Source organism: Mesoplodon bidens, assembly GCF_964165515.1.
Source record: "Mesoplodon bidens genome assembly, chromosome: 4".
Classification (NCBI taxonomy): Eukaryota; Metazoa; Chordata; class Mammalia; order Artiodactyla; family Ziphiidae; genus Mesoplodon; species Mesoplodon bidens.
The window spans coordinates 44184856-44205306 of NC_138160.1; the positions used below are offsets into that span (position 1 = coordinate 44184856).

General features: G+C 37.2%; 1 protein-coding gene across 4 annotated transcripts in view; it reads right to left on the minus strand.

The window, feature by feature from the left end:
- The window catches only part of SLC38A9 (solute carrier family 38 member 9), a 97694-nt gene that overhangs the window by 73312 nt on the left and 3931 nt on the right, over nt 1-20451 (minus strand). For 3 of the 4 annotated variants that reach the window (XR_014015500.1, XM_081230585.1, XM_081230584.1), the window contains exon 2: nt 1771-1917. Coding sequence is in view for 2 of the 4 variants with exons in the window: in XM_081230585.1 (XP_081086711.1) it covers nt 1771-1883 (113 nt within the window). In the remaining 2 variants the exon portion in view is untranslated. Of the gene's footprint in view, nt 1-1770; nt 1918-20451 lie in introns of those variants that run through there. The other variant, XM_081230586.1, reaches the window with a different exon arrangement.

The following is a 20451-nucleotide window of genomic DNA, read 5'->3' on the forward strand; positions in this document are numbered from 1 at the left end:
ATTTATTTATCCAGTCCTATAAGACATTTTAGTTGTTTTCAATCTTTTGCTATTATAAAAAATAGTGCATTAAACAACCTTGTACATATATTATTTGACATTGCAAATTAATGCTTAGAAATGAAATTGTTGGGCCATGTAAACTTTGGAATTGGTTGCTGGCATGTTTTCTTGGTGAGGGGCAGATCACATTAATTTTATGGATTAAAATTTAAAGAGCATGACATTCTATTTTAGAGTCTTCCCTACTGAGACCAGTATATGCCTTTTTGTTACATGTCTTATCTTATTAATTCTAATATGCACATTTAATCATTTCTAAAATATGGATGCATCTCATAATCCAGGACATCTTTTAATCACTGTCAGCCAGGTGGCAGCCATGAAAGTAATTATTTCTGGTGGCACAACAGGTAACTGTCACCTGTGATCGTTTTAGTCATCAAACCATTTAGGGACCATTTAAGGAAGAAATGTGAGCCACAGTGTTTAGAAAGCTTTCTGTGACACCTTCTGGTAAGATCAGGAAAGTGCAAGCATCAAAACTAAAAAGAGTCAGTGACTAGGAAGAAAATTCTTTCAAGAAATGTCACACTATCAATGTTCTCAGTGATACTAAGGACAATTTTGGGTGGGCAGGAAAAAAACACTGATTTTGATGACTGCAAGTCAAAAAGTGATTCAGAAGAATCAGACTCTATATGCGAAGAATCAGATTTGTAATATCTTAACTGATATATTTTGTTTATGTTTTAATTTTTATAATTACAAGAGTTCTTCTAGTAAACATCAAAATAAAATTCTAAGTGCAAAGAAATTGTTGCATCAGAGGTATGGGTAGCAGTTTATGTTAGTATTATATTAACAACAACAACAACAACAACAACATGGACTTCCCTCGTGGCGCAGTGGTTAAGACTCTGCGCTCCCAATGCAGGGGGCCCAGGTTCGATCCCTGGTCATGGAACTAGATCCCACATGCATGCCGCAACTAAGAGTCTGCATGCCACAACTAAGGAGCCCACCTGCCGCAACAAAGGTGTGGCGAAACCAAATAAATAATAAATAAATAAATAAATAAATAGTTTAAAAAGAAAAAAAAAGCAGCATAACTTATAATCAGCATCTCAGATTTGAAGAAATACTCTACATGCTATTTTAGGTTTCTCAGTAGTATTTTAAAGTTTCTCTCATATAGATTTTGCACATCCTTAAGGCTATTCCTATGTATTTTATCTTTTTCTTCATTATATTTTCTCATCAGAATGCTATTTATTTTTGCCTGTTTTGTAAACAACCACGTTACTGAATTGTCTTATTATTTATAATAATTTTTCAGTGGATTCTTCTGGGTTTTCCAGGTACGCAATGAAATAAATTTTAAACTCTAATTATCTTAAACTATCTGCTGGAATTTAAGCTCAATGAAGGTAAGGATTACGTATTACTTTTACTGTTCTATCCCCAGCACCTCGCATATTACCTTGCACAAATCAGATAATCAGTACATATTTGTTAAATGAGTTATATGCATCTTACTTCATAAAACTTCCCAACCACCCATGACAGACAAGTGGAGTTTAGTCTAAAAAGTCAGATATAAGTGAGAAAAGAGTATTTATATTTATTCTCTACCACATACAAACATACAGATCCTGTAAGAAATTGGATATTTTATAATCAAAGTTATATATATTTGGTTATAGTTAGTTCTATATTAATAATTAAAAACCTTAATTATAAAATAAATATTTTATTTTAAACACTTACCTTTTGGATCTTATATCTGATGAATCAAACTGGATATTCATAGGTCCAGGATTTATTTCATTATCTACCTCAGGGATGAGAAGATGGCTAGAATCACTATCCATATTTGCCATTTTTCTCAGACTCTAAGCACTGAAGAAGTCAGTCCTATAATAAATCAGAAAAGAGAAACAATTTAAAGTTTAATTTTAAAAATATTTTACTATTAATAGGTAATATATTTGCATGCATAAGAAATTGAAAAAAACACAGGAATTTGCTGAAGATATCTTAATGAGCTACATGCCTAAAATATTTATATTATCAGAAACTTGTTAAGTTGAAATGGAGTTACTGCTTATTTTTCAGCTTAGTAAAAAAGAAGCAGGGCAATCCATTTCCAGTAATAAAATACATTAGGCTACTTGGACTCATTTTCCTGCAGAAAACAACTAAAAATACTGGATAAAATATTTTTATTATTTTTTTTAATCAGAGATCTCATAGGTTCATTTTATTTTATTTTATTTATTTATTTATTTTGTCTGCGAAATATATTAAAACTTTGCTGATGACAGTTGGAAATCAAAACATTAAAACTTTTAACATAATAAAATAGCTGTGTTTGTGAAGATTTTTTTAGTTTCCTAAACCAATAAGAGAGAAAAATTAAAAAGTAGTGAATATAATACAAATTAAACATCAATTGAAAATAGGAGTCAGTGTGTTAAAAAAAATTAAGAGGTTGGTCAGGTATAAAGGAGGTCATCTTAAATTTCTAATACTGTTACAGTATGTACAGCACAGCTGAGGTAGGGTGATGGACAATATGACCTCTTGAAGCCCTTTACAATCTTTTTGTTGTTGTTATTTTTTAAAACTTAATTTAATTTATTTTTTTATACAGCTGGTTGGATACAATTTTTTTTTTTTTTTTTTTTGCGGTACGTGGGCCGCTCACTGTTGTGGCCTCTCCCATTGCGGAACACAGGCTCCGGACACGCAGGCTCAGCGGCCATGGCTCACGGGCCCAGCCACTCCGCGGCATGTGGGATCTTCCCAGACCGGGGCACGAACCCGCGTCCCCTGCATCGGCAGGCGGACTCTCAACCACTGCGCCACCAGGGAAGCCCTGGATACAATATTTTTAAAAAATTTTTGAAAAGCACCTTTTAGTAAGGAAAAGCAGGCCATTTGCGGGTGAATTTAAGGAACCTAGAAAGTAAGTAGCTCAAAGAAGTTGCTTCTGCTCTGAGGGTATTTGCTGTGCCAGGAGAAACTGGGCTGAGGTTTTCAAGACCTTGTGAAGTACTAAGAAAATAGAAGACAAAACCCAAGATTCACCCAAAGTAAGGAACGATTGTAGTAAGAAATCATCTCCTCTCCCTACTTCCCATACAGCTGGGACTACAAAGAACTTTACCATCAGATTAGGAGTTAACACGAAGTAAAAGTACCTCACTCCCTCACAAAGGAATAACAAACAAGTTTTCCTGACACTGACTACAGCCTGTATGTGTGTGTGTGTGTGTGTGCTTGAGGGAAATATTATATACCACAAACTGCACCTCATGTGGATTTGCAAGGTGATCAAAGAACACTTAAAGCTGTGAATATAATTTCAGGTTACATTCTTGGTAGAGCTTATAGGCAATTGGCCAAAGCAAATGTAAATCTTTTCTATGAGGATACAGAAAAGATTGATCCTAGGCCTCAAAAAGGACCTGCTAACAATCTTTCAAGAACAATGAACAGTACACAGTCAAAAATAACCTAGCATATAAAGAAACAAAGTACCATTAGTGAGGACCAGAAGAAACAGCAGAAACAGATCCACAAAGGCTTCAACTATAGGGATATCAGAATAAGATTATAAAACAATTATGCTTCCTATGTTTAAACAAATAAAGGAAAAAGTGGACATTTTCAAAAAGTAACAGCATATTTGAAAAGGACCAGAATGAATGTTTAGGCCTAAATAATAAAAAAGAAAATAAGTAGTAACACAAAATGTAATAACCAAAATTTAAAACTCAATGGATGCATTTTAAAGTTGAAGCGAGGGCATTGGCAACATGGTAGAATAAGAAGCTACCTTTATCTTTCCCCTTCAACCAGTAAACCAGTAAAACATACACAACACAACAAAGGTGCCTCTGCCCAACATACTAGGATGCTGGAGAATCCCACACATCTGTACATCTACAAGTGAGTGGACTGGAACACAAAGAGGAGGGGTAACTGAGGGAGGGAGAAACCATGGGAAGAGCAAAGGCAGTGCCTGTAATCCTACCCCTCTGGCTGCAGCAGCTGAGACTGCAGCCCCAGAGTACTGGGTAGCAGCAGGGGAGGTGGGGCACATGACTCCTGCCTCAACAGCCCCCATGGCCACAGAGGTGGAGACGTAGAACCTTACAACACTGAAAACAGCAAAGGTGCCCATGCAATCCTGGCTCTTCTTCCCTTTCGTCTCCCTCCCCCTGCAGTGTCAGAGTCTGTGACTCAGGAGATCCTGGATGCGAAGAGTCCACCGTCCTGGCTGGTGATGCCAGTGACAGTAGCAGAAGCAAGGCACCAACAACCCTGGAGGCACAAGAAGCAATAATGAGGGCCCAGGGTAATGCCACTAACAGAGGTGATGGAGGATGGAGAGTAAGGGCTCAAATAGAACCAGAGTTGGCTCAGGTAAGAAAAACCAAAAGATTGTGCTATAGCACCACCTACTGGAAAGCAAAAGAAAGGCCTCAATTTCTAATCTGTTTAACCCGTTATAATCAAGCAAAAATGTAAAAGAAAAAAAAATGTGCCTGTGCAGAAACAGCTCAAATGTGCCTGCGGAGAAACAGCTCAATAGGCACCATGAACCACAGTAACAGTGCGCTACAAAAAGAAAATGACAATTCTCCAGAAACCAAACATAAAGTCATGCAATATTGTGATCTAAATTGATAGAGAATTCAAAATAGCTGTTATGAAGACACTCGACAAGCTGCAAGTTTTCTTGTAGAAAGCAGTTTCAATGAGCTCAGGAATGAACAGAAGTAAGAAAGAGATTGAAACTAAAAAAGACCTAAACGGAAATTCTAGAGCTGAAGAATTCAATAAATGAGATGAAGAATGAATTAGAAAGCACTGGAAATAGAGCAGACCAAATGGAAGAGAGAATTAGCAAGCTTGAAGACAGAAATCTAGAAATGATACAAGAGCAAAGAGAAATAAAATATTTTTTTTTAATGAGGAAATTCTACAAGAGCTATCTGATTCTTTTAGGAAGGGCAACATTAGGGTAGTGGGTATCCCAGAAGAGAGAAGGGAACAGAGTTTACTTAAAGAAATAATAGCTGAGAACTTCCCAAACCTGGGGAAGGAATTGGATATACAAATCTATGAAGCTAAGAGAACACCTAATTATCTCAATGCAAAAAGACCTTCTCCGAGACACATTATATTAAAATCATCAAAAGTCAATACGGGGCTTCCCTGGTGGCACAGTGGTTGAGAATCTGCCTGCCAATGCAGGGGACACGGGTTCGAGCCCTGGTCTGGGAAGATCCCACATGCCGCGGAGCAACTGGGCCCGTGAGCCACAACTACTGAGCCTGCACATCTGGAGCCTGTGCTCCGCAACAAGAGAGGCTGCGATAGTGAGAGGCCCGCACACCGCGATGAAGAGTGGCCCCCGCTTGCCACAACTAGAGAAAGCCCTCGCACAGAAACGAAGACCCAACACAGCCATAAATAACTAAATAAATAAATTTTAAAATTCATGACATATATCAATATTTAAAAAAAACAAAAAACAAAAAAAGCCTCCTCAGAGCCCTGTCCCCCAGCCCATCACCTTGACACCTGATCACACCCATCAGAGGCTGGGAGCTACCTTAAAAAAAAAAAAAAAAGTCAATACAAAGAAAAAATTTTAAGGGCAGCCAGGGGAAAAAGGATGATAACCTACAAAGGAACCCCCATTTTACTGTCAGCAGATTTCTCACCAGAAACTCTACAGGCCAGGAGGGAGTGGGATGATATTCTCAAAATACCATGAAAGATAAAAACTTTCACCCAAGAATACCCTATCCAGCGAAGTTATCATTCAGATATGAAGTAGAAATAAAGACTTCCTCAGATAAACAAAAGCTGAGGGAGTTCATCAACACTAGACCTGCCTTATAAGAAATGTTGAAAGGAGCTGTTCTACCAGAAACTAAAAGGCAAAAGTACACAGCATTTTGAGTAAGGTAATAAATAGATGAAATCAGAAAATTGCAACTCTTTATTAGAATAGGTTTGTAAACACTTTATTATAGTGTAAAGGTTAAAGGGAGGGAGTAGAAAAAAATTTCAATTTGGTAACAAACGCACAATATAAAAAGGGATAGTTTGAGACAACAAAAACACAAAAGGGGAAGAGAAAAAGGACAGAATCCATATAGGTAAATGCAGCTAAGATGCTATCAGCAGGGACTTCCCTGGTGGAGCAGTGGTTAAGAATCCACCTGCCAATGCAGGGGACATGGGTTCAATCCCTGGTCTGGGAAGATCCCACTTGCCTCAGAACAACTAAGCCCATGTGCCACAACTACTGAGCCTGCACTCTAGAGCCTGCGAGCCACAACTACTGAAGCCCATGTGCCTAGAGCCCATGCTCCACAACAAGAGAAGCTACCACAAGGAGAAGCCCGTGCACCGCAACGAAGAGTAGCCCCCGCTCGCTGTAACTAGAGGAAGCCTGCGCCCAGCAACAAAGACCCAGTGCAGTCAAAAATAAATAAGTAAATAAATAGATAATGAAATAAATTTTTAAAAAAGATGCTACCAGCAGAAAAAGGACTATTTTATGTATGACAATTTTATACAAACCCAATGGAAACCACAGTACATAAATCCAGAGCAAAGACATGACACATAAAAAAAGAGGAAACTGAGAAAAACATCATAGAAAAACACCAAACCAAAACGGTAGATGGAAACACAAGAAAAAAGAAATGGAGATGTAGAGTAACCAGAAAACAAAAGATAAAATGGTGATACTGTCTTCATCTATCAATAATCACCTAATTGTAAATGGACTGAATTCACCAATTCAAAGACACAAAGTGGCTGTATGGGATAATTCATCAAGAAGACATTACAGCGAAGTGATTCAGTTATACGTACGTGTGTGTGTGTGTACACACACACACACACACATACACACAAACATATATTCTTCTTCAGATTCTGTTCCCTTATAGGTTATTACAAAATACTGAGTATAGTTCCCTGTGCTATACTTCAATAAAAAATTAAATTAAATTAGAAAAAGACATCACAGTTACTAATATACATGCACCTAACATAGGAACACCAAAACATATAAAACAATTATTAACAGACCTAAAGGGAGAAATTGAGAGCAACACAATAATAGTGGGGGACTTTTAACACCTCACTTACATCAAAGGATAGATCATTCAGACAGGAAGTCAACTGAGAAACAGTGGCCTTAAATGAAACGTTAAACCAGGTGGATTTGATAGATTTGTACAGAACATTCCATCCAAATGCAGAATACACATTCTTCTCAAGTGCACATGAAACTTTCTCAAATGATACACCATATGTTGGGAAACAAAATAAGTCTCAATAAATTTAGCAAGACTGAAATTATATCAAGCATATTTTCCAGTCACCATGAAATGAAACTAGAAATCAACTACAAACAGAAAGCTGGAAAATATATGGAGACTAAACAACATGCTACAGAACAACTATTGGGTCAAAGAAGAAGTCAAAAGAGAAATCAAAAATTACCTGAATATAAATGATAATGAAAATACATCAAGTCAAAATCTTCAGGATGCAACAAAAGTGGTACTAAGAGGGAAGTTTACAATACAGAACTACCTTAAGAAACAAGAAAAATCTGAAATACTTTATCTTTCACCTAAAAAAACTAGAAAAAAGAGAATAAAACCCAAAGTCAGTAGAAGGAGGGAAATAATATTGATCAGAGTGGAAGTAAGTGAAATAGACTAAAAAGGCAATAAAAAAGATCAATGAAACTAAGAGCTGGTTCTTTGAAAAGATAAAATAAACAAACGTTTAGCTAGACATAGTAAGGAAAAAATGCTGATAAATAAAACTACAAATGAAAGAGGAGAAATAACAACAGATACCACAGAAACAAAAAGGATTATAAGAGATTATGAACAGTCATACACCAACAAATTGGACAACCTAGAAGAAAGGGACCAATTCTCAGAATCATACAATCTTCCAAGACTGAATCACAAAGAAATAGAAAATCTGGATAAACCAATCACTAGTACAGAGATCGAAATAGTACTCAAAAAAGCTTCCAAAAAACAATAGTCTGGGACCAGACAGCTTCACAGGTGAATTCCATCAAACATTCAAAGAAGATTTAATGCCTATCCTTCTCAAACTCTTCCAAAATACCGAAGAGGAGGAAATGTTTCCCAACTCATTTTATGAGGCTAACATCACCCTGACACCAAAATCAGACAGAGGCAACATAAAAAAAGAAAAATTATAGCCCAATATCTCTGATGATCATAGATACAAAAACCCTCAACAAAATATTAGCAAACTGAATACAACAATACAGTAAAAAGATTATATGCCATGATCAGGTGGGATTTATTCCAGGCATGCAAGGATGGTTCATTATCTGCAAATCAATCAATGTGATACACCACATTAACAAAATAAAGGATAAAAACCATATGACCTTATCAATGGATGCAGAAAAAGTATCTGACAAGATTCAACACCCATTTATGATAAAAACTCTCAATAAAGTGGGTATAGAAAGAATGTACCTCAACATAGTAAAGGTCATATGTGACAAACCCAGCAGCTACACATACTCAATGGTGAAAAACTGAAACCTATCCTCCTAAATCAGGAACAAGACAAGAATGCCCCCTCTCAACACTCTTATTCAACATAGTATTAAAAGACGGCATCCATCCATCTCCTTGCTACCTCTCTGGATGCTCCCCCCACCTCAGCAGGAAGCATCCTCAGTCCATCCTCACCACTCCTGTCCACATGATGGGAACAGTGGTGGGTCTTGCACGCATGTCCCCGAACTGGCCTGCATTGGTCGGTTGGGGGATGCGCCTGTTCCACCTAGGCCAGGGGTCTTAGGTCGAAAGGCAACATTCCGCCAGAGGAAGTGGCGAGAGGGAAGGGGGGCGCCCCTTGTAGCACTTCCCGCCTTGGTGCACTACGTCTCTTCCACACCCTGCCATGGGTCCAGCGCACAGGCTGGGATGGGGAAAGGGGAGAGGCAAGTGCAGATGGCGGGGGCATTGGAGGGCGGTCCCACGGATCCCTTTCCTGGGGGGAACTTGGGGCTGGAGGGCAGCAGCAGCATGTGTGTGCTGCTGAACACGTCCGTACCCGGGTCCTCTGCCACCCTTGGTGTGGGGAGTGGGCCAGGGGGCCTGGTTGGTTGCGGCCCTTGTGCTTTCCCCCTCCTCTAAAAAAAAAAAAAAGTCCTAGACAGAGCAATTAGGCAAGAAAAAGAAATAAAAGGAATAAAAGAAATAAAATAAAGAAATAAAAGGAATCCAAATTGGAAAGGAAGAAGTAAAATTTAATAGTCTGCAGATGATATGATACTATGCATAGAAAATCCTAAGGACACCACCAAAAAACTACTAGAACTCATCAATAAATTTGGTAAAGATGCAGATACAAAATTAATACACAGAAGTCTGTTGTGTTTCCATACACTAACAATGAACTATCAGAAAGAGAGATTAAGAAAATAATTGGGGGCTTCCCTGGTGGCACAGTGGTTAAGGATCGCCTGCCAATTCAGCAGACACAGGTTTGAGCCCCAGTCTGGGAAGATCCCACATGCTGCAGAGCAACTAAGCCCACAAGCCACAGCTACTGAAGCCTGAGCACCTAGAGCCCATGCTCCACAACAAGAGAAGCCACCACAATGAGAAGTCCGCACACCACAACAAAGAGTAACCCCCACTCGCCACAACTAGAGAAAGCCCACGTGGAGCAACAAAGATCCAACTCAGCCATAAATAAATAAATAAATTTATAAAAAAAAAGAAAATAATCACCTTTACAATTGCAACAGAAAGAATAAAATACCTAGAAATAAATTTAAAGACACAAGTAACTGGAAAGATATTCTGTGCTCATAAATTCAAAGAATTAATATTAGTAAAATGTTCATAGGGCTTTCCTGGTGGCACAGTGGCTGAGGGTCCGCCTGCCGATGCAGGGGACACGGGTTCATGCCCCGGTCGGGGAAGATCCCACATGCCGCGGAGCAGCTAGGCCCGTGAGCCATGGCTGATGAGCCTGTGCGTCTGGAGCCTGTGCTCCGCAATGGGAGAGCCCACAACAGTGAGAGACCCGCATACTGCGAAAGAAAGAAAGAGAGAAAGAAAGAGAGAAAGAAAGAGAGAAAGAAAGAAAGTGAGAAAGAAAGAGAGAAAGAGAGAAAGAAAGAGAAAGAAAGAGAGAAAGAAAGAAAGAAAGAAAGAAAATGTTCATAATACCTAAGGCAACCTACAGATTCAATGCCATCCCTATCAAAATCCCAAGCACAATTTTCACAGAAATATAATAGCAAAAAAAAAAAAATCTAAAAAGTATATAGAACCACAAAAGACTCCCAATAGCCAAAGCAACCCTAAGAAAAAAAGAACAAAGCTGGAGCTATCACACTCCCTGATTTCAAACTATACTACAAAGTTACAGTAATCAAAACAGATGGTTTTGGCAGAAAAAGATATAGATCAATGGAACAGAATTGAGAGCCTGGAAATAAACCCACACTTTCATGGACAATATACAACAAAGAAGCAAAGAATATATGATGGAGAAAGGATAGTCTCTTCAATAAATGGTGTTGGGAAACTGGACAACCATTAAAAAAAAAAAAGAAACTATGCCACTATTTCACACCACACACAAAAATCAAGTCAAAACTGATTAGACTTGAATGTAAGACCTGAAACCATAAAAATTCTAGAAGAAAACATAGGCAGTAGGCTCTTTGACATCAGTCTTAGCAATATCTTACTAGATATGTCCCCTCAGGCAAGGGAAACAAATGGGACTACATCAAACTAAAAAGCTTCTGCACAGCAAAAGAAACCAATAGCAAAATGAAAAGACAACCTACCAAGTTGCAGAAGGTATCTGTAAACCATATATCCAATAAGGAGTTAATATCCAAAATATATAAAGAACTCTTACAACTCAACAACAAAAAAACCAAACAACCCAATTTTTAAAATGGGCAGAGGAGATAAACAGACATTTCCCAAAGAAGACATATGGGTGGCCAACAGGCACATGAAAAGATGTTCAACATCATCAATTATTAGGGATTATTAGGGATCAAAACCACAATAAGATATCACCTCACACCCATTAGAATGGTTATTATCAAAAAGGCAAGAAATAACACGTGTTGGTGAGGATGTAGATACAAGGGAACACTTACACACTGTAGGTGGGAATGTAAACTGGTGTAGCCACTATGGAAAACAGTATGGAGATTCCCCAAAAAATTAAGAATGGAAGTACCATATGATCCAGCCATCCCATTTCTTGGTGTTTATCCAAAGAAACACTAATTCAAAAAGATATATGCACTCTTATGTTCATCATGGCACTACTTGCAATAGTGCAAGAAATATTTCCAAAGTACAGAAACAACCTAAGTGCCCAACAATGAATGAATGGATAAAGAAGGTGGCATATACATACAATGAAACAGTACTCAGCCATAAAAAAAGATGAAACCTTGCCATTTATGACAACATGGATGAACCTTGAGGATATTATGTTAAGTGAAATAAGTCAGAGAAATAAATACTGTGTGATTTCACTTATATGTGGAATATAAAAAACAAAACAAATTAAATGAACAAACTAAACAAAAACAAATACATGGATACTGAGAATAGAGTAGTGGTTATCAGAGGGAAAGGGGCAGAGAGAAGGGTAAAGGGGATCAACTGTATGGTGATGGATGGAAAGTAAATTTTTGGTGGTGAGCACACTGCAGGGTATACAGAAGTAGAAATATAATGAACAATTTTATAAGCCAATGGTACCTTAAAAACAAATAAATCTATAAATAATACTAAATAAATAAAATTAGCAACCTTTCTTAAAGAAATTGAAGAGAAAATTAATGTACTAGAAGATAAATCAGAAGAAGTTATCTAGAACGTGGCAAAGAGAGAAAAAAAAAGGCAGAAAATGTGGAAGAGAGGTTAGGTCTAACATGCATGTAATTGGTGAACCGGAAAGAGAGGAGATAGTAGAGGTAATACTGAAGAGATAATGGTTTAGGATTTTCGAGAATTCATAAAAGATAATGATCTGCAGATTCAAGAAGTTTAATGAATTCAAGCAGAATCAATAAACAATATGTTACAGAGTTGGGAAAAAAAATTAAAATTCCAGACCAAAGGGGGAAAAGATCAAGTGAAGTTCTTGGAATTAAAGTGTTCTAAAGCCCTTGTATTGTCCAGATCAACATTACACTTTGATGTGATGTATGGTGTAATTTTAAAGGTAACTACTAACATAATAGAAAACAATATATAACTTATAATCTAGGAGAGGGAGAAAGGAGAATGTTAAAAAATATATGACCTAAAGAAAGGTAAGAAAGGAGAAAAAATTGTAAAAGAGGTAGGACAAATAGAAAGCATAAAATAGATAAGATCCTCCCACTCTTTCTTAAACCCATGCTAATCAGACTATCTTCCCCATCACTACACAAAACCTACTCTTATTAGATCAATGCCCTCCATATTGGTAAACTCAATTTCTCAGTCTTTAACTTGCTTGCCTTATCAGAAATATTTGCCACAAGGAATCACTCTCTTCCTTAATAAACTGATTCAACAGGGCTTCAGGTTTTTTCTATATCTCTCTGGTCCCTCCTCCTTTTCTGCCTCCTTTGCTCACTGTTTGCTCCTTGTCTCCAGACTTCTTAAAACTGTAGTCTCGGGGCTTCCCTGGTGGCGCAGTGGTTGAGAGTCCACCTGCCAATGTAGGGGGCGCGGGTTCGTGCCCCTGTCTGGGAGGATCCCATGTGCCGCAGAGTGGCTGGGCCCATGAGCCATGGCTGCTGAGCCTGCGCATCCGGAGCCTGTGCTCCGCAACGGGAGAGGCCACAACAGTGAGAGGCCCGCGTACCGCAAAAAAAAAAAAAAAAAAAAAAAAATTGTAGAGTCTTGGGCTTCCCTGGGTGGCACAGTGGTTAAGGAATCCACCTGCCAATGCAAGGGACATGGGTTCGATCCCTGGCCTGGGAGGATCCCACATTCCACGGAGCGGCTGAGCCCGTGCGCCACAACTGCTGGGACTGCGCTCTGGACCCTGCGAGCCACAACTGCTGAGCCTGCGTGCCACAACTGCTGAGGCCTGCACGCCTAGAGCCTGTGCTCTGCAGTGGGAGAGGCCACCGCAATGAGAAGCCTGTGCACCGCAGCGAGGGGTGGCCCCTGCTCGCCGCAACTAGAGAGGGCCCGCATGCAGCAGCGGAGGCCCAACACAGCCAAAAATAAATACATTTATTTAAATAAAAAAACTGTAGTCTCAAGGGTCAGTCTTTGTACTCTTCTCTATTTACCTCAATTTTTAGATAATGTTATCCAATCTCATGGTTTTAATATCGTCACTTGTGTTATACAATACAGTAGCCACTAGTCACAAGTGATTACTTAAATTTATATGAATTAAAATTAAATTTTAAAAAATTCAGTACCCGAGTCACTCTAGCCACATGTGGCTAGTGGCTACCATATTGCACAGTGTAGGTATAAAACATTTCCATCATTGTAGAAAGTTCTACTGATCTAGATAATGACAAATTTCACATTATATTTCTAGCCAGAACTTCTCTCCTAAAATTTCAGACTTGCATATCCAACTACCGACTTAACATCTTTCTAAAAATTGAGATATAATTGACATATAACATTATGCTAGTTTTAGATGCACAACATAATGATTTGGTATATGTATATATCCAACTTAACATCTTTACTTGGATATAATAGACAAGTGAAACCTGAACTGAACTTTTGACTTTTTCCTGAAAAGCTACCCCATGCACTGTTTTCCTGATTTCAGTTAATGGTATTTCCATCCTTCTAGCTGCTCAAGCTAAAATTCTTGAAATCACTCAGAACTTCTTTTTCTCAGTCTACATTCAATCCATTAGGAAATCTTGTTGGCTTTCTTTCAAATATATCCAGACTCTGACTACCATCATTTGTTACCAAGATTTCTACAGTGGAGCTCTCTGTTTGTACCCTTACAGTTTACTCGCCACACAAGCAGGTAGAGAGTTGTAGAGTGGTATAGTAAGGAATTTGGTCTCACCCAGTTGGTTGTTGCAACTGAGGGAAGTGCTATTAGCACCCAGTGGGTAGAGACTAGGGATGCTGCTAAAGATCCTACTATGCACAGGTTAGCTTCCTACAACAAAGAATTACCTAGCCAAAAATGTCCTGAGACTGAGAAATCTGCCCTAAGGGGGAAAATAGGAGGTTGTTTTAGGGAAAGATAGGAAGGGACCTTATATGGTAATGGCAGTATTCTATTTCTTTAACTTGATTGTGGTTACATGGCCATTTGCTTTATAATTATTCAATATACGTATGTTTGATGCACTTTTTTGTAGGATGTTGTATTTCACAATTATTAAAAAAAAAGGGAACTCCATAAAATGAAGTAAACAGGTTTTAACACAAAACCAAGCGCTTTACCTTTTATCCTCAACCTGTAAGTTACTATTACCTTCACTTTATAGAAAAGGATACAAAACACGGAGAAGGTAAGTAATTGACTACAAAGTTAGTAAGTGGCAGAGTTCAAATTCAAGCCTACACAGTTTAAGTCCAGAGCCTGTATTCTTTGCCACTATGCTGTGCTGTTTTTCCTGTTCTTTGGCCTTTCCTCCTCTCTTTTATCTTTCACCTTTACTTGTCTTTCTTGTTACAGCCCAGACTACTCAATAAGTATAGTTTTATTATTGCTGTATTTGTTTAATGGAGTTTAATGTCCACTGTTCTTATTTTTCTAATTGTAGCATTTACCGCAAAGTAGAAAGAAAATGGGGTTTCTGAGGGAGAGTCCTATATTTGCCACTCACTACCTGTGTAATTTAAGACTAACCATTTAACCTCCACGAGATTATTTTCCCATTTGCAAAATGGAAATAATAACATCCTCTTCACTGGGGTGTTTGAGAATTAAATGACATGATGCATATTATACTTAGTACCTTGTAACGGGAAAATAAATGTTCAAATGTATTATTATTCCTTTCAAAAATCAAATAGGGCTTCCCTGATGGCGCAGTGGTTGACAGTCCGCCTGCCGATGCAGGGGACACGGGTTCGTGCCCCGGTCCAGGAAGATCCCACATGCCGCGGAGCGGCTAGGCCCGTGAGCCATGGCCGCTGAGCCTGCGCGTCTGGAGCCTGTGCTCTGCACCAGGAGAGGTCACAACAGTGAGAGGACCACGTACCACAAAAAAAAAAAAAAAAAAAAAAAAAAAAAATCAAACAAAAATACTTCTTTTTTTAAAAACATATGCAGCCTCTTGAGTTTTTTCCTATTTTTTTAAATGAAAAATTCTTCTTAGTAACAAAGAGCTAAGCAAATATTGCCAACATGCCACTATTATGTGATAGAGATGTTGGTAACATGTTCTATTCCCCAGCATGTGTTTTCTTTTCTATTTCTTTCCTTTCCATTTCCCTATTCTGCTCTTCTGTGTTTCTGTTCAACAATTAAGCCAAAGATCTCATTAACTTAGTTCTACTGAAGATAAATAATGTTAAATAAAAATGTTAAAGTATTACCTTATAAGGTAATAATAGTAATTTTAACAGTAACTTTTCAAAAAAGGCAAAACCAAATACAGTTGACCCTTCAACAATGAGGGAGTTAACTGTGCCTCTGCACAGTTGAAAACTGGTGTATTACTTGACAGTCAAGTATCTGCAATTCTGCATCTGTAGATTCAACCAATCATGGATGGTGTAGTACTGTAGCACATAATATTGAAAAAAATCCACAAATAAGTGGACCTGAGCAGTTCAAACCTGTGTTGTTCAAGGTCTACTGTATTACCATTTCCAATCAAGAAGGGCCTTATTTCTGTATCTTATAAAGAGTATGAACATAAAAATGATGATCTATTCTAAGATGAGACAACTAAAATACTGAGTAATGGTAAACTCTGAACAATATAGTCATCCAACAAGTTCTCAATGAGCCTCTACAAGGTACTGGGGTACTGAGAAAAATAGAAAAAAAAAAAAAAACCTCATGGCCCCTATCCTCAACAAACTTAAAAAATATAATTTATGAAGTCAAGAAGTCAGGTAACTTGTCCTAAATCACTTAAATAATAAAACCTAGCAGGATGCTAATAACCAATTATGATTTTCTGTTCTTCATTTCACTTTTAGCTCATATCTACACCACTTGCTAGTCATGGCTCCCAAATTAGCTTTGTAATAGATCAGTGCAAGATTTATTCTTTTAAGGTAAAAAGTTTAGTTGATTGTTTGAAACATAGAGCCATATAACGTATATATTCAAATGTGGAGCATCAGAAATAATCTTGAATGTAAAGTGTACACTGCTCAATAGTAATTGTTACTCACTAAGTAAAAGGAACTCACTAAGATAAAAGGAACTGTGAATAAGCTAAGTCGTTTCATCAGAACAGTTAGTTGACATGCAAAAACAGAAGCTTGATTTTTCAGTTCCTTTTTTAATGTAATAAAACTGATTAATAATTCAGTTGACTTCTTTGGTCTTAAGTTTTAAAACTAAAGGCAGAATTAAGAGTACTTTGACCCATTAATTTACAAGACTAGGATTGACAGTCCTATTAAATATCCTTAGTCTAAAACTGTCAATTTCACTAAATAACTTGAAAAAAGTATCTCCTGGATGTAATAAGTAAAAACATTCTATATAAAATATCAATGAAAAATACATTTTAAATTAAAGTGGAGGCTTCCCTGTTGGCACAGTGGTTGAGAGTCCGCCTGCCAATGTGGGGGACACGGGTTTGTACCCCAGTCCGGGAGGATCCCACATGCCACGGAGCAGCTGGGCCCGTGAGCCATGGCCGCTAAGCCTGCGCGTCCAGAGCCTGTGCTCCGCGGCGGGAGAGGCCACAGCAGTGAGAGGCCCGCGTGCCGCAAAAAAAAAAAAAAAAAAATTAAGGTGGATACCTAAGATCAGCAACAACTGAAGGATGCCCACTCTTGCCAATTTTATTCAACATAATATTGGAAGTCCTAGCCACAGCAATCAAGCAAGAAAAAGAAATAAAAGGATTCCAAATTGGAAAGGAAGTAAAAAGGTAACATTTTGCAGATGACATGACACTACACATAGAAAATCCTACGATGCCACCAAAAAAGTAGTAGAGTTCAACAATGAATTCAATAAAGTTGCAGGATACAAAATTAATACACAGAAATCTGTTGCACTTCTATACACTAAAAATGAATTACCAGAAAGGGAAATTAAGAAAACAATCCCATTTACCATTGCATCAAGAAGAATAAAATATGTAGGAATAAACCTATCTCAGAAGGCAAAACACCTATACTTGGAAAATTATAAGACATTGATGAAAGAAATTGAAGACAACATAAACAGATGGAAAGGTATACTGTGTTCATGGATTGGAATTAATATTGTTAAAATGACCATACTACCCAAGGCAATCTACAGATTATTGTAATCCCTATAAAAATACCAAGGGCATTTTTCACAGAACCAGAACAAATAATTTTAAAATTTGTATGGAAACACAAAAGACCCCGAATAGCCAAAATAATCTTGAGAAAGAAGAACAGAGCTGGAGGAACAATGTTTCTTGACTTCAGACTATACTACAAAGCTACAATACTCAAAACGCTATGGTACTGGCAAAAAACCAGACAAATAGATCGATGGAATAGGATGAGAAAGCCCAGAAATAAACCCATGCACTTACAGTCAATTAATCTGTGACAAAGGAGGCAAGAATATACAATGGAGAAAAGACAGCCTCTTCAATAAGTGGTGCTGGGAAAACTGGACAGTCACATGTAAAAGAATGAGATTAGAACATTTTCTCACACCATATATAGAAATAAACTCAAAATGGATTAAAGAACTAAGTGTAAGACCGGAAACCATAAAACTCCTAGAGGAAAACATAGGCAGAACACCCTCTGCCATAAATCACAGCAACATATATATATATATTTTTTGACCTGTATGCTAAAGCAGAGGAAATAAAAGCAAAATAGGACCTAATCAGACTTAAAAGCTTTTGCGCAGCACAAAGGAAACCAAAGAGACAAAACAAAGAGACAACCTACTGAATGGGAGAAAATATTTGCTAATGATATGACCGATAAGGGGTCAATACCCAGAATATATAAACAGCTCATACAACTCAACAAAAAAACAAGCAACCCAATTTAAAAATGGGCAGAAAGATCTGAATAGACATTTTATAAAGAAGACATACAGATGGCCAACAAGCACAAGAAAAGATCCTCAACGTCAATAATCATCAGGGAAATTCAAAACCACAATAAGATATCACCTCACACCCATTAGAATGGTTATCATCAAAAAAGTAAGAAATGACAAGTCTTGGTGAGGATGTAGATATAAGGGAACCCTTATACACTGTTGGGGGGAATGTAAATTGGTGCAACCACTGTGGAAAACAGTATGGCAATTTCTCAAAAGCCTAAAAATAGAACTACCATATGACCCAGCAATTCCACTCCTGGGTATATATCTGAAAAAAAATGAAAACACTAATTCAAAAAGATACAGGTACCCCAATGTTCACTGCAGCATTATTTACAACTGCCAAGATACGGAAGTAACCTAAGTGTCCATCAACAGATGAATGGATAAAGATGTGGTATATGTATAATGGAACACTACTCAGCCATAAAAAAGAATGAAATTTTGCCATTTGCAACAACATGGATGGACGTGGAAGGTATTATGCTAAGTGAAATAAGTCAGACAAAGACAAATACTGCATATCACTTATATGTGGAATCTAAAAAATAATACAAACTAGTGAATATAACAAAAAGGAAACAGACTTACAGAAACAGAGAACAAACTAGTGGTTACCAGTAGAGAGAGGGAAGCAGGGAGGGGCAAGATATGGGTAGCGGATTAAGAGTTATAAACTATTATGTATAAAATAAATAAGCTAGAAAGATATATTGTACAGCACAGGGAATACAGTCAATATTTTAAAATAACTATAAATGCAGTATAACCTTTAAAAATTGTGAATCACTATTTTGTACACCTGTAACTTACGTAATATTGTACATCAGCTGTATCTCAATTAGAAAAAAAAAGGAAAAGGAAAATAAATAAAGATGGATATGGCATAGGAATTAAAAGCTTGGAAAATAAACATATAATAGAGAAGTTATTAACTTTAGAGAGTTTTAAAAGTATCACCTCAATTTAAAAAATTAAATATTTTAGAAATTGAAAAGTTGACTGTCAGGAAGCCAGTACCCTTTCATCAAAAAGAATAACTTAGAGAACTTGGGGGAAATTTATAAAAGAAAATCTAAAGCACATAAAATAATCTATAAATTAATGTGTAAGCATTTGGAACTATTCCAAGCACTACTGAACTTTATATGGGAGTTTGCTACTTTTATTTGTGAACTTAAACTAAGTTTAATGAAATGAGCTTAATGAAACTGTTATACTGTGGGAGGAAAAAGTCATAAACAGAATTGTTAAGAAATGCTAGAGAAAATTTTTAATATTGGTAAGCAGGCAGAACCTTATTGCTCTTAAATCTACAAAAACTGATGAAACCACCTTCAGAAGGTATTCATTTGTTTGAATTATACACAATGGTTAAATTGGGATATGGCCTATTCTGATTCTATTAAGTAGAATGTGGTGGTTGATAGCTCATATAAGACTGCTTGGATTTGAATCCTGGATTTACTGTGTGATTTTGGGCAACTTACTTAAATTCCCTAAGGGAATTTGGTTTGAGATTTAAATGAGATAATGCACATAATAATGTGACTGGCCCACAGTGAGTACTCAATAAACATAGCTATCATTTTTATTATGAATTTAGTTCTTTAAAAGTAACTAGCAAAATTATATTTTGGCTTAATTTAGTGGCCTGAATAAAATCAGCTGACATATGTACCTCTTTAGCATAAAGTGAGTAAACACAGTGAGGTAAGAAAGATAAAGAAATTGAGTTTCATCGAATTACTGAACTGTCACAAACAGAATAGACCTAAAGGGAAAGAATTCATTTCTGAAGAACAAAACAGTGTCACTTTGGAGAAAAACTCAGAGAAAAAGACAAGTCAGTAGAAAGGTAGTGGGAGATGGAACTAACATTTATTTATTGAATGCCTACTACTGGCCTAATGTTTACATGTTGTTTAATTGCAACTAATACTTTAGGATTTGAGAAATAGGTATTACCTTCAAATTACTGATACAAAATAAATAAATAAATAAAAAACCATGAAGCTCAGAAGTAACTTGTCCTAAATCACGTAACTAATAAAGCCACAATTTGGAATGAAACCAGGCCGCTTTGACCCCAAATGCTATTTCCCACTATAGCGGGATGTCTGCTTT